Here is a 16,075-nt window from a genome sequence, read left to right as displayed (position 1 = left end):
GCTCGTTTGCAGTTTGCTAAAGGTCATGTGGACAAGCCAGAAGGCTATTGGAAAAATGTTTTGTGGACGGATGAGACCAAAATAGAACTTTTAGGTTTAAATGAGAAGCGTTATGTTTGGAGAAAGGAAAACACTGTATTCCAGCATAAGAACCTTATCCCATCTGTGAAACATGGTGGTGGTAGTATCATGGTTTGGGCCTGTTTTGCTGCATCTGGGCCAGGACGGCTTGCCATCATTGATGGAACAATGAATTCTGAATTATACCAGCAAATTCTAAAGGAAAATGTCAGGACATCTGTCCATGAACTGAATCTCAAGAGAAGGTGGGTCATGCAGCAAGACAACGACCCGAAGCACACAAGTCGTTCTACCAAAGAATGGTTAAAGAAGAATAAAGTTAATGTTTTGGAATGGCCAAGTCAAAGTCCTGACCTTAATCCAATCGAAATGTGGAAGGACCTGAAGCGAGCAGTTCATGCGAGGAAACCCACCAGCATCCCAGAGTTGAAGCTGTTCTGTACGGAGGAATGGGCTAAAATTCCTCCAAGCCGGTGTGCAGGACTGATCAACAGTTACCGCAAACGTTTAGTTGCAGTTATTGCTGCACAAGGGGGTCACACCAGATACTGAAAGCAAAGCTTCACATACTTTTGCCACTCACAGATATGTAATATTAGATCATTTTTCTCAATAAATAAATGACCAAGTATAATATTTTTGTCTCATTTGTTTAACTGGGTTCTCTTTATCTACTTTTAGGACTTGTGTGAAAATCTGATGATGTTTTAGGTCATATTTATGCAGAAATATAGAAAAATCTAAACGGTTCACAAACTTTCAAGCACCACTGTATTAGAAATATTAAAGACTGATTTTATGTAATATTATTGGGAGACCCATTCAGACAAGTCGTGTTTAAATGAATAAGGTACGTAATTAGGGAATAAATACTGACCACTTTCTCAGTTCATTTCATACTCATTGTGTCTCAGCGGCTGTCCACACGGTAACGGATTCAGGTGAATCTGATAAAATTGTTTATCGTTTCGGCCTGGTGTCCACATGGCACCGGTGTTTTGGGTGCCCCAAAACGAGAACGGGTTCCAGAGTGGAAAAATCTGGCAACGGAGCCGTTGCGAAGTCGTCTGGATGAGTAGAACGGATTTGTTTACGATGACGTCACAACCATTAGAACAAGCAGCACTCTCGCTGTTTTGTATGAACCACTGCATTGCATTCACTTTTGTATACAGCTTTTCTTTTAAATAAACAAGTAACTGAACCATTTCTTGAATTTCTTTTTTTTATTGGATAAGACTGCTTTTCAAAATGTTCACACACAATAAGAAAATTAAGTTATATAAAACTATGCACACTAATAAAACTAATTTGTACACACAGAAGGCACGATTTCCTCGCGTAGTTGCAGCCATCTTCTTGTTGTTGTGTGCTTGTTCCAGAGAGTGCTTCACACCGGGTAGAAGAAGGGGTTTATGCGCATGCGTCCTACTTCTTCTATTGTTCTGGTGTCTCCGATGGGACTGTCTTACAGCGCACGTAGAGGTGTGCCATGTGTATTGCATCGTTTTCAGCAAGCGTTGCGTTGCCATATGTACCTGATATTTTACTGATCCGTTGCCCATGTGGACGCGATATTTTTTTTTAAATAAAATCTCGTTGCCGTGGTCGTGTGGATGTAGCCTCAGATCGCATACTTGTACACCATCCTAAACCGCTATTAAGTCCTAGTACTAACCCGGTTTCATATTTCAGTTCGTGTTTGAATTCTAAAAATCTTTCGTGTAGTTGTCAAAGCTCTGTTTTGTGTACGTCTGGATTTGCTATATTGGTGAATACTTTCAAAAGTAGGATCAGAGATTTTGAGTGACGCGAGACAACGGCGGAAAGTTTTAAGATGGACAGACCTCGTCCGATTCTTCAGTTTTCATCAGTGTGCTCCCAAACATGACGCTCACCGAGCTGAGAACTCATTCTGCTCTTTCAACCGGTTATCATCTCCACCTTTTCATTCTCAAAGGCCTCTCTGGAATGACGCAAGGCGTGTGTTTAAACATTCCGTGATTTGTAAGGCCTTTGTTTTTCACCCGCGGAGAGAAAGGCAAGCAGATGGGTATCTGAGCAAGCGTGAAAGAGTCCACAAGTAAGCGAGTGTGAGATGTTTGGTGTGTGAGAGCATAGCACTGCGTTGCTTAGCACCTCAGGATGACTCTGTGCCCAGGCACTGCTGCTCAGTCCAGAGAACACTGGGAATTAACCTTGTCTGCATATGTTGTTGGGTCATTCGGCAAACACGGATACGTTAGGAAATGTGTGCCTGCATCTGGTGCCCTGTGATGGACTTTTTTTTTTTCTCTGATTCTCGCAGGTTGACGGCCGACTAAACCATGGAGTCCATGCTCAATAAGTTAAAGAGCACCGTTACCAAAGTGACGGCTGATGTCACCAGTGCCGTGATGGGAAACCCAGTGACGAGGGAGTTTGAAGTCGGCCGCCACATTGCCAGCGGAGGACCAGGGATGAGCTGGAGAATCTACAACGGCACAAAGAAATCCACCAAGCAGGTGAGCGGTTCAAGTGAACACATGACAGCGAAGTGAAAGCTCAGTGATCGGGTCCTGGCACCCGGCACTCAAATACAACAGTGCCAGGAGTTGGCTAACAAAAGGGCAATTCCATGTAAATGTCAACCTCACCATGCAAAAATAAAGCAACATGTAATACATCAAAACCACTCCCAGAGATATCACCTAGGCCTGTATTTTACAGATGTGAATAAGTTGAACCAATTTGTAACCAGCCTAATATGTCACTGTCAGTCTTTCTTTCTTATAATGTAAACCCCAAGCTAAAATCAACTTTGATCATGTACAATTCTATATTATTGCCACAAGCCACAGAAATGTATGCTAAAATCCACAAAACAGCAAAACAATAGCCATCCTAAATATTATTTAAGAACTTTGATAGTTTTAGCTGATATTTAGAGAGTTTTTCAAAGGGTTATGGTGGTTAAATTGCTGATTTTCTAAACATACGCCATGTCTATTTCAGACGCGTCACATCCATAACGGAATTTCGTCACATCCATAACGCTGACTTTTCCTTCCGAAACTCTGCATGAAATACAAAATATTTTAAACAAAGATTTTTTAATATTCACCTTGGACCCCTCTATCAAACGGATATCTCCATTTCGACATTAGGTTTACAATTTCACAGAGTTTGATAAAAATGTACAGTCACCCAAGAAAAGTGATACTTTTTCTGTCACATCCATAACGCATCTTTTATTGGCATTTTCTGGCATGCCCTAGATGTACTATGGGAATTGTTCTTGTTCTATTACTTCTCCAGTATGGTACAGCCTTAAAATATGCAACACCTGTTTAAATACTGGGAGACAATAAAACATGCACTGGGTCATTTGTTGCCATTTTGAGTTCAAGTGTCACGTCCATAATGCTGGAATTGCTCAAAACTAACGTTAAAGTTCTTCTGGTTGAGAACCAAGAATCATTGATATGAGGGGTGTGGGCGTGGCATTGGTTTGCTCTCCTGACTACAAGCAACTTGAGTTATTTGCAATGTCTTGCAAAAGTATTCGTCCCCCTTGGTGTTTGTCCTGTTTTGTCGCATTACAAGCTGGAATTAAAATGGATTTTTGGAGGGTCAGCACCATTTGATTTACACAACATGCCGACCACTTGCAAAGGTGCAAATTGTTGTTTTCTTGTGGCACAAACAATAATTAAGATGAAAAAACAGAAATCTGGAGTGTGCCTAAGTATTCACCCCCTTTCGTATGAAACCCCTAAATAAGAGCTGCTCCAACCAATTCACTTCATAAGTCATGTAATTAGTTGATTAAGAGCCACCTGTGTGCAATCAGTGTCACATGATCTGTCACATGATGTGTGTATAAATCAACCTGTTCTGGAAGGACCCTGACTCTGCAACACTACTAAGCAACAACATGAAAACCAAGGAGCCTCCACACAGGTCAGAGACAAAGTTGTGGAGAAGTATAGATCAGGGTTGGGTTATAAAACATATCCCAGGGAGCACTATTAAATCCATTATAGAACAATGGAAAGAATATGGCATCACTCCAAACCTGACGAGAAGGCCCCGCCCACCAAAACTCACAGACCGGGCAAGGAGGGCATTAATCAGAGATGCAACAAAGACAACACTGAAGGAGCTGCAGAGATCCACAGCGGAGATGGGAGGATCTGTCCATAGAACCACTTTAAGCCATACACTCCACAGAGCAGGGCTTTATGGAAGCGTGGCCAGAAAAAAGCCACTGCTTTAAGAAAACACATTTGGAGTTTGCCCAGCAGCATGTGGCAGACTCCCTAAACACATGGGAGAAGATTCTCTGGTCAAATGAGACTAAAATTGATCTGTTTGACCATCATGGGAAATGCCATGTGTGGCACAAACCCACCACCCTGAGAACCCCATTCCTACAGTGAAGCATGGTGGTGGCAGCATCATGCTGTGGGGATGTTTTTCATCTGCAGGGACAGGAAAGCTGGTCAGGACTGAAGGAAAGATGGATGGCACTAAACACTATGCACACTCCATATTTCTGTTTTTTCATCTTAATTATTGTTTGTGTCACAATAAAACAACAATTTTCACCTTTAAAGTGGTCGGCATGTTGTCAATCAAATGGTGCTCACCCTCCAAAAATCCATTTTAATTCTAGCTTGTAATGCGACAAAACAGGACAAACACCAAGGGGGATGAATACTTTTGCAAGACACTGTATGTGACCACCAGTAAAGTGACCCTGTGAGCTATGTGACATTCAGTAATGGCAGTAAGTGATATTACATTATAGGCGTTTAGCAGAAGTTCTTATCCAGAGCTACGTACAACAAGCTCGCACACCCAGTGCCTGAGGAGCAATTGGGGTTTGGTGTCTTGCTCAAGGGCACTTCAGCCACTGGCTTTCCTGTTGGTCCAGGGAATTGAACCAGCAACCCTTTGGGCCACAATGCTGCTTCTCTAACCTTTAGGCCATGGCTGCCCATGACAAAGCAACAGATTACTTCTAAACTCCCATCCTGTGGGAATCTCACAGGACTTCCATGACCAACAGGATTCCTGAAAAAACATCCGCCTCTAGTGTAGAAAGCGCTAAAGCACCTTAAAAGTTTGCTGGTTTCCTAACCCAGTTCTCGCACCTTGTTTGCATAGAGTGTACCTACTGTACAACTATTAGAAATCCTTGAGGCGTATTTCTTTTTATGGAGTACAGGGTTTTTTCTAGAAAAATTTAGTATGAGGGCGCTCACCATGGCGAGGGAGCGAAGCGGCGGGGGGATGGTGCCGGATGTCCGTCCCCCCCCCCCCGCCGTGCGAAGCCTTTGAAAAATTGAGGCTACAATGGGACATTCTGAGGCTATCCGAGAGGGAAATTGTAACAAATTGTCTGTCAACATTGAAAAAGAAAGAAGTAATCTTCTTCTGCCCCGGACAGTCTTTGGCTTTCTTCCGTTTCGTGCCGCGGGATGACATCTTTAAATGCCCAAGTGTCAACAAAAACAGCTCGCGAACTACTTCTGTCAAAAGCTCCCGCGCCGGTGGGTGAAAGGTCATTCAGTCTCGAGAAATCTCGCTCTACAAGTCAGCTGACCTTGTATGTAACCCATGTCAAATCTCGCGAGAGCAGCCGCGACAAGTAAACAACTAAACATGGCGCCTCAGTCTGGAAAACACCAATTCGGCTTGTTTTTGCACCGTCTGGCGGTGTATCTACTATGATTGGAATATTTTTGGAGTAATTATAACGTATTTGGTGATCAGAGACATTGTCACGTGGTGTTGCTGGGATGTTTTCACGGAGAAAAGATCGTTTTGAGAAAGATTGCATGTTGTGCAGTAGCATATAAGTGCATGGCCTAAGTGTGACTTGGGGTTCAATCGGCATTTCGGTAAGGGGCTGCACGCCGAGAGTAAGAGGGCGCAGCGCCCCTGTTCCCCGGTTTAGACGAAAGCCTGGAGTATTCACTCCTTATAAGTTTGTTGGACACTGGTTCTGAAATATTCACTTGCCTGGACGTGTTCATACAGACTCAGCTGCATTATTGGTTTGATTTTTGTTGGTTATACTGTACTTGCAGCAGCGGAAGTACTGCAGTAAAGTGATGCAGCTGCTTCTGCAAAATACTTTTAGTCTAATGATAGTGATGGCATGAGTAATGGATATTATTCTATCTACATTCACTGGATATGAGCAGTTGTGCGCTCTGATTGGCTACTCTACTACGAGGCTATCAGCTCATATACCGTGAGTAGAGAACAACAAAATGGCGGCGCGTGTTGCTGAACCAACCGAGGATGAAATAAAAACTCTTCTCGAAAACAAAACCCCAAGAAATACAAAAAAAAAGCAACAGAATATGGAATAAAAGTATTTCATGGCAAGAACATACCTTTTTATTTTTCAAGAATTATTCTTCTAGCATTTTTCACAAATTGTTAGTGTCATTTTGCCGGCTTGTTTACATTCTAAGCGGAAATGATTTAATCAGACGTTTTTATTTAAAATGTATAAAATTGCTGTTTCTCAAAATCCAGTTAATGTGGATCGAATAAAACAGGTATTCCACTCAATCTCGTTGTCCACACAGTCGCTACACGCCCCAACACAATCCTTTTCGGCCGTCTTTTCCTACAAGTTACACTACCGTTCAGAAGTTTGGGGTCACTTTGAAATGTCCTTATTTTTGAAAGAAAAGCACTGTTCTTTTCAATGAAGATCACTTTAAACTAATCAGAAATGCACTCTATACATTGCTAATGTGGTAAATGACTATTCTAGCTGCAAATGTGTGGTTTTTGGTGCAATATCTCCATAGGTGTATAGAGGCCCATTTCCAGCAACTCTCACTCCAGTGTTCTAATGGTACAATGTGTTTGCTCATTGCCTCAGAAGGCTAATGGATGATTAGAAAACCCTTGTACAATCATGTTAGCACAGCTGAAAACAGTTGAGCTCTTTAGAGAAGCTATAAAACTGACCTTCCTTTGAGCAGATTGAGTTTGTGGGGTCGATTAAATGCTCAAAATGGCCAGAAAAATGTCTTGACTATATTTTCTATTCATTTTACAACTTATGGCGGTAAATAAAAGTGTGACTTTTCATGGAAAACACAAAATTGTCTGGGTGACCCCAAACTTTTGAACGGCAGTGTATGACTTGGACCGATCCCAAAGCTGGGGGTTCCCATGTATTTCGTAGACTTCCAGCTCCACGGCCAGTCCATCAACCTTATTTTGATCGTGAATCAATAAAAATTACTCGGCCCAACATGTTATTCATTTTCAAGTCGATAATATTGATCCAAGCGGTCTAACTTCCAGTCTACTCTTCTGGCGCTGCCATTTTGGAAATCACATGATGCATTGCTGTGCACTGATTGGTTGAAAGGTGAGTGACGTTGAATTCGTCCGCAAGAAACCACGCACCCATGTTTTAAATGTGAACTGTCTAAATGAGGAACAAAAGCAGGAGTAAAGGCCCACGACACACCGTGTCATGGTAAGTAACGGTTGGAAATTAAACAAGTGGTACACAAAGTCTAAATTTATGATACAGTATGTGGCTTCAAATCATTATTCTCAAGTTTATTTGGGTGTGTTGATTGGGGGATACTGATGGATAAAACAGCATGGCATGTAAGGTTCATGAACACCGTTTCGAGCTTTGGCCAATCAGCACGCAGGAATGCAATCACGTGACTTTCAATCCTGGAGGTGCCGGTGGAGTAAACTGGAACTTTTCAGCTCGATTCAGAAAACTGGCAGCAGGGGACACTTGTATTGATTTTGATGTTGCTGAAATGTTGATTCGGGAAACCTTTATTGGTTTGTGATCGAACGGAGACCGACAGATTGTATGTGAAGTGAACCGTTGATGAATTACAGCTTTGGGGATTTATCCGTGTCATAACTTGTAGGAAAAGAAGACCGAGGAGGATTGTGTATTGGGGAATGTCGCGACTGTGGTCGTACATGGCTTATAGACAACTCGGTGCTACGCGCCTCGTCAGCTATCAGCTCATGTCCGACTCGATTTCATGGAATAACCGTTAATTATCTTTTTCGTGGTCCAAATCCTGCGCTCTGACTGGCTGCCGAGCGGGTCTGTATCCTACAGTACGGACCCCGGTTAGGGACCCTGCTTACGGACCTCTGGCGACTCGCTCGTTCACAACAACAACAAAGAATTTTTTTTGTCAACATTTATCTTTTTTTTTTAAAATCATATTTATTTCTAAGATTATCAAAAATCTTACAAATTTTTTCCAGCATTTCTCAGGAGAATAGCATTAATTTTACAGCATGGATAGCGATAACGACAGTCTTCACAGCGAAAGCGAGTTTTACTACCCTGAGGAAGAAGAAATAAAATAAAACATTTCAGGAGAAAGCTAAAAACCTGTAACTGTTGCTAACGCTGAGCAAAAACATGGCTGAATCCTGAATGACTCCTATTTGTATAAATAGGGGACTACATAGGCGGCAAAATGTAGTTTTTTTTTTCCTGCCATGGAAGTGCACTTGTATACCGAGGAGGAAGCCATTTGCATTACAGCCGTGAATGAGGATTCAAAATGGCGGCTCGGCTTGGTTTTCCCTTTCGGGCGCTCTCGTTTTCTGTTAGAATTTGGTAAAGAAAAAAATAAATATATTATTTACCAGCTTAAGGTCGGTCCGTATGGTGAAATACCATGACCTCGTCCTTGAATACTGACCTCGGCCCAGAGGGCCTTGCTCAGTACTTTCAAGACTTCGGTCACGGTATTTCACCATATGGACCTCCCAGCTGGGAAATAACATGTATACTGCTTATCTGTTAGGGTCATGGGTGAGCTGGAGCCAATCCCAGCGAGGTTCACCCTGGGCAGGTCGCCAATCTGTCACAGAGATGAATAACCACTCACATTAATACCTATGGGCAGTTAGAGTTGATCTGATCCACATGTCTTTGGACTGTGGGAGGAAATCAGGAGCACGGGGAGAACATGCAAGAACATACAAATTCCACGCAGAAAGGCCCCGTTTGGCTGCAGTGTTTGAACCCGGAACCTTCTTGCTGTGAGGCGACAGCGCGAACCACTGCACCTTTGTGCCAACATTATTTTCAGAATAAATGTTGAATATTTATATTTGTCCTTTTTTTCTTTTTTTAAAATCCTGCATTCACTTATAAATTAGGCCCGTGAGAAATGAAATTCACTGCTCAGTTATAGTTATATTTAATAACATTTGCACAGGCTCATTAAAAGCAGAAGGTCCACATTTGAATGTTTTATGACCCCACATGCCTGTTTAGTGGCCTAACAGGGGTGTACTGAAACACGTTTGCAGAGTTTTAGATCATAACCTTTGTATTTTTGATGACGGAAAGCAGAATTGAGAATTATCGATAAAGATAATTCATGGGGGTGGCACGGTGGTGGTATTGTTCGCACTGTCGCCTCACAGCAAGAAGGTCTTGGGTTTGAGCCTAGTGGTCGACGAGGGCCTTTCTGTGCGGAGTTTGCATGTTCTCCCCGTGTCCGCGTGGGTTTCCTCCGGGTGCTCCGGTTTCCCCCACAGTCCAAAGACATGCAGGTTAGGTTAACTGGTGACTCTAAATTGACCGTAGGTGTGAATGTGAGTGTGAATGGTTGTCTGTGTCTATGTGTCAGCCCTGTGATGACCTGGCGACTTGTCCAGGGTGTACCCCGCCTTTCGCCCGTAGTCAGCTGGGATAGGCTCCAGCTCGCCCGCGACCCTGTAGAACAGGATAAAGCGGCTAGAGATAATGGATGGATAAATCATGGTGAAAAATGGACATACTACCTTGTAGGCCTGTGATGAAATTGTGCTGCACCCTGTGTAGTGAGCACATTTAGGCCCAATCCCAATTCTAATTTCTACCCCTACCCCTCCCCCTTCCCCTTGGCCCTTCCCCATGAAACTGAGCTACAAGGGATAGGGCTTGAAATTCAACCCTTACGTATTGGGATAGCCCTTCAACGATCGCATACGTCATCGCGTACCTCCGTCAGCGTTTACGTTAGCAAAACGCGACCAAATGCATCATTGGCTGCGACCAGCCGCTACAGTCAGAGGCAGAACCAGAAATCTCTGCTGGCAGAGTGTGATTTGTTAACTAACACCACTGAATGGGATATCGCTTCGTGCACCACATCCGACAGAATGAGGTGTCAGAACACTCATGTAAACAATAAAAGCGAGAATAACAGAACAAAACGTACACAGTCAAGCAACCGAAAACAATACTCACTCCCAAAGCTTTTTAGCAGCAGCTTGGATTTCAGAAATCGCTGCTCATTCTCAGCTCGAAAGCGAATCAAGCGGCGTGTTTCCTCTGGATAACAACTTAAAACACATAAATAATGGAGAAAATACATTTATGACAATCTTTCGCCGCGGGAACCGCCATCTTTCTGAAATCCGCATGAAATCTCGCTGAAATCCACATGGCATTGTGGGAAATCACTCAAACCCCTTCGTTCGGAGTCAGCTCCAGGAAAATCTCCGTTTGGAGGGGTACAGAAGCCCTACCCCTTCCCCTACCCCTCCGCGTTAACTGGGATTGGGATACCCCTACCCCTTCACGTGAACGCGCAAAATGGAGGGGAAGGGCCAAGGGGTTGGTCCAAGGGGTGAAATGGGATTCGGCCTATGTGAATCGGAAGCCATTTGAAATTTCACGTGTGTTAGAGGGGCTAAACAATCAGAAACATGGAAAAGACCGGTCATGAAATCTTGTGTTGTTTATCCAGGAAGTAGCAGTCTTCGTATTTGATAAGAAGGTTATTGACCGATATCAGAAGTTTGAGAAGGACCAGATCATCGATTCGCTCAAACGAGGAGTTCAGCAGCTAACCCGCTTACGACACCCACGGCTTCTCACGGTTCAGCATCCTTTAGAAGAGTCAAGGTGAGTCTCACACACACACACACACACACACACACACACACACACACACACACACACACACACACCTGTACAGACAGCATACTCTGTACAACGTCCATTTCTAGCTCCGCTCCTTTCTGAAATCTAGCTTGTTTTATTATTTGATGGCAGAGAAGAGAAACGTATAAAGCCCGCCTCTATTTTTTGTGAACAGTAAAGCTCTGGCTCTCGGCATAAATATAGCTTTCGGCTGAAATAGCTGTTCTTTTGTGTCGAGCTTCATCAAAAGGCACGGCTCAGCTTTGGAGAAGGGACTATGAATAATACATGTATGAAAGAGAGAATGGAGAACAAAGGTGTTCATCTCCTCATGTTCACCCTGTCCAAACCTGTACATCTGTGCTTTATCCTAGTGCACAGTACATGATTAATTTTAGCCCTGGATTTCCGGTTTGCCAATTAGTTTTGGATTGTCGGTGATGAATCACATCACATCAATATGAACCCTTCTGAGACTAGTTGTAAGTACAGCGATGAGAAACAGCCAGTGAGAACCAGGCTTGTAGTACTTGAGTCCAGGACCCGTGCCCTAATTTTAAGGACTCGTGACTTAACTTCGACTTGAGCACTGAGGACTCGGACATAAACTGAAGATGAGGACATGGATTTTTTTCTTTATTTTTTGTAACATGCCATAATAATTTGGCATAAGATATTTACAGTGGTGCTTGAAAGTTTGTGAACTTGGAAGTTAGTGAATTTTCTATATTTCTGCATAAATATGACCTGAAACAACATCAGATTTTCACACAAGTCCTAAAAGCAGATAAAGAGAACCCAGTTAAACAAATGAGACAAAAATATTATACTTGGTCATTTATTTATTGAGGAAAATGATCCAATATTACATATCTGTGAGTGGCAAAAGTATGTGAACCTCTAAGATTAGCAGTTAATTTGAAGGTGAAATTAGAGTCAGGTGTTTTCAATCAATGGGATGACAATCAGGTGTGAGTGGGCACCCTGTTTTATTTAAAGAACAGGGGTCTATCAAAGTCTGATCTTCACAACACATGTTTGTGGAAGTGTATCATGGCACGAACAAAGGAGATTTCTGAGGACCTCAGAAAAAGCGTTGTTGATGCTCATCAGGCTGGAAAAGGTTACAAAACCATCTCTAAAGAGTTTGGACTCCACCAATCCACAGTCAGACAGATTGTGTACAAATGGAGGAAATTCAAGACCATTGTTACCCTCCCCAGAAGTGGTCGACCAACAAAGATCACTCCAAGAGCACGGCGTGTAATAGTCGACGACATCACAAAAGACCCCAGGGTAACTTCTAAGCAACTGAAGGCCTCTCTCACATTGGCTAATGTTCATGAGTCCACCATCAGGAGAACACTGAACAACAATGGTGTGCATGACGGGGTTGGAAGGAGAAAGCCACTGCTCTCCAAAAAGAACACTGCTGCTCGTCTGCAGTTTGCTAAAGATCACGTGGACAAACCAGAAGGCTATCGGAAAAATGTTTTGTGGATGGATGAGACCAAAATAGAACTTTTTTGGTTTAAATGAGAAGCATTATGTTTGGAGAAAGGAAAACACTGCATTCCAGCATAAGAACCTTATCCCATCTGTGAAACATGGTGGTGGTAGTATCATGGTTTGGGCCTGTTTTGCTGCATCTGGGCCAGGACGGCTTGCCATCATTGATGGAACAATGAATTCTGAATTATACCAGCGAATTCTAAAGGAAAATGTCAGGACATCTGTCCATGAACTGAATCTCAAGAGAAGGTGGGTCATGCAGCAAGACAACGACCCTAAGCACACAAGTCGTTCTACCAAAGAACGGTTAAAGAAGAATAAAGTTAATGTTTTGGAATGGCCAAGTCAAAGTCCTGACCTTAATCCAATGGAAATGTTGTGGAAGGACCTGAAGCGAGCAGTTCATGTGAGGAAACCCACCAACATCCCAGAGTTGAAGCTGTTCTGTGCGGAGGAACGGGCTAAAATTCCTCCAAGCCGGTGTGCAGGACTGATCAACAGTTACCGGAAACGTTTAGTTGCAGTTATTGCTGCACAAGGGGGTCACACCAGATACTGAAAGCAAAGGTTCACATACTTTTGCCACTCACAGGTGTGTAATATTGGATCATTTTCCTCAATAAATAAATGACCAAGTATAATATTTTTGTCTCATTTGTTTAACTGGGTTCTCTTTATCTACTTTTAGGACTTGTGTGAAAACCTGATGATGTTTTAGGTCCTATTTATGCAGAAATATAGAAAATTCTAAAGGGCTCACAAATTTTCAAGCACCACTGTATATCTACATTAATTTTTGTACTAATTTCGTGCAAGAGCGTCACACCTGTGCGCATTGGCGCATGCGTCAGATAGACTGTCGGGCGCGCTCCGGACAGTGTGCACGCTGTAAACGACTTTCACCTGCACAGGATTAAGGCGCAATCAGTGCGCCGATATAAAAACTGTGAAAACACACTTTCTTTGCGAAGTATTGAGTTGCGTTGCTGACACATTACCGAGCCTTATTTCCTTGTTTGGTTTCCTGATTTCCTGTTTCTCGTCTTTGATTCTGCCGAGTACACAGTAGCCTGTTTGTGCCTCGCTCGACCTATTGCCTGTTTCACTGTTTTACGATTTTGTCTGCCGTTCTGGATTGGTTACCGTCTTCACTTGTATTAATAAACACACCTTCTGCACTTACATCCGTCTCCCAACCATCTCTGACAGAATACTTCACCCTCCCTGATAAAGAGAAGCACATTCACCTGTTCATACGTCACGTTCAGGAATAAACTAATGTTAATGGCGCTGAAACAGCCGCCGTCAAATGGTGCGGTTGGAGTCTTTTCTTCTTTTTTTTTTTTTAATGACTTGGACTTGAACACTGGGGACTCGAGACTGGACTCGAGGTTTAGTGACTCGACTACAACACTGATGAGAACCCAAGAAATAGTCACATTGATCTGTCAAGCGCAGTAGATTTCAGAACCTGGATCTGTCATTTATCTGTGTGAGAGGATGAGGACTAAGTGTAAGCACAATAATAATAATAATAATAATAATAATAATAATAATAATAATACTTGCATAAGAAATTATTGGCAGGTTCTCTTTGCAGAACAGGCAGTCCTCGCGGCTGGAATCAATCCAATCAGTGTTTCTTCCACATATTCTTGTGTTTCTGTCTGTCTTTTTTTCTTGTATGGATACAAAATAGTTCTACAAAGTCACATGATGAATGGCTCTTGCTTGTATCTTTGTGACGAGCAGGTTTTAGGAGTCTCAACATGCGGAGAAATGTGTGGTGTGCACACAAATGCGTCCACTAAACAACTCATGACGAGCGATTTGTGATTCTGAGGTTTTGAAATTCGTGTCTGTGGATTTATAGGATGAATAGGTGATTCCACCAGGTGTCACAGTTAATCGTAGTTAAAGTGCTGATGACATGTTTTTGACATCTTTGGCGATGTTTTATAACATAAAAAGTAATTCCCGATCCATATATTAATTCACGAAGGCGCCTATTTTACAAGTTATGATTAAAAAAAAACGCGGCTATTTGGGCAAATTTGACGGGGCTGCAGCACCCAGGAGACGAAAGAGGAGGAGGAGCTATATGACGTCAGCGAAAGAACCTTCCTCCTAACTTACCAGTTTGTTGTTGATGCGACAGGTGTTCAGTTTGTCATTATTAGTATTATTATTATACATTTTATTTATATATATATATATATATATATATATATATATATATATATATATATATATATATTAGTTATTATGCCTGCGCATTGTGTTGCCGGCTTTTGCTCCAAAACCTACAAGGATGGGGTAAGTTTATTCAAGTTTCCCAGAGATCCCGAGCTGCATGCGAAGTGGGTGAAGCAAGTCAGGCGCACTCGTGACAAGTGGGAGCCCTCACCAACATCTGTCCTGTGCTCTGAACACTTCGATTTGGATTGTTTTGACACCCTTCCCAGCTTAAAAGAATCTCTTGGGTGTTCAGTTCATCACAAACATGTGTTACTACCATCCACAGTGCCTACACAGTGTTGCCAGATTGGGAGGAATCCCGCCCAGTTGAGCGGTTTCAAGTGCATTTTGGTGGGTTTTGAACATGTTTTGGGCTGGAAAACGTCAGCAGTATGTGTTGCCAGATACTGCTGAAGTTTTCCAGCCCAAAATACGTTCAAAACCCACCAAAATGCACTTGAAACTGCTCAACTGGGCGGGAAGCCTCCCAATCTGGCAACACTGCCAGTATTCCGGAGGGGGTCTACTAGTAGCTATGCCGGATCCAAAGACAGTCCTCCTGTCAGAACATGTGTTGTGAAATGACATAAGATAAAGGTACGTAGAGCTATAGATTCTACATGATAATCATAAATGTAATCATAAAGTCGGCGTGATATCAGTCATGTATTTGCTTGTGAAAGCTTGCGGCTTTCATGTGACTGCCGCCTAGCAACGAGAGGCAAAGGGTAAAGAGGGTAGGCTATCATAGATTCTATTCGGAAGAGATCAACACAATTCTAGACTCCCAGAAGAGGAAGAGCTAGCACTAGAGAGTTCACCGGCGTTTTCATGCGCCATTTCCATTGAGTAGAACCAGAATAGAACAGCCAGTGAACCGCAGCGTGTTCTTCCGCTGACGTCACAGCATGGCCGCGAGCCACGGACCCAGTTTTCTTGCGCTGTGCAATTAAAAGTTGGATATTTGCGTAACAACAGCTTCTTTTCACGTAATTATAACAGAAATCTAACGTTTGCCATGTTGTATAGTTTATTTAAGAAATTGCATAGAGTCATGTTCGTGTCATCAGCACTTTAAATCTCCCGTGCTTCATTTCTTTATATCTTTTTTTTTTTTTCCTTCTTTTTTTTCAGGGACTGTTTGGCGTTCTGCACAGAGCCTGTGTTTGCTAGCTTGGCTAATGTGCTGGGCCAGTGGGACAATCTGCCTAGTCCTGTTCCTACAGACATCAAAGAGCACAAACTCTTTGACGTGGAGACAAAGTACGGTTTACTACAGGTGAGACAACCATGATGGAGAAATCCACATAT

At 42.7% G+C, this 16,075-nt stretch overlaps 1 protein-coding gene across 1 annotated transcript in view; it reads left to right on the top strand.

The window, feature by feature from the left end:
• scyl2 (SCY1 like pseudokinase 2) overlaps positions 1-16,075 on the top strand; it is an 86,158-nt gene that overhangs the window by 33,154 nt on the left and 36,929 nt on the right. Inside the window, exons 2-4 of the mRNA XM_060902949.1 lie at positions 2,390-2,585; positions 10,839-10,996; positions 15,899-16,043. Of these exons, the coding sequence (XP_060758932.1) occupies positions 2,409-2,585; positions 10,839-10,996; positions 15,899-16,043 (480 nt within the window). The 5' untranslated portion in view covers positions 2,390-2,408. The remainder of the gene's footprint in view (positions 1-2,389; positions 2,586-10,838; positions 10,997-15,898; positions 16,044-16,075) is intronic.

This window comes from Neoarius graeffei, chromosome 21 (assembly GCF_027579695.1).
Source record: "Neoarius graeffei isolate fNeoGra1 chromosome 21, fNeoGra1.pri, whole genome shotgun sequence".
In the NCBI taxonomy this organism is placed as follows: Eukaryota; Metazoa; Chordata; class Actinopteri; order Siluriformes; family Ariidae; genus Neoarius; species Neoarius graeffei.
Note: the sequence above shows the minus strand (reverse complement) of the source record. Positions and strands in the feature narration are given on the sequence as shown.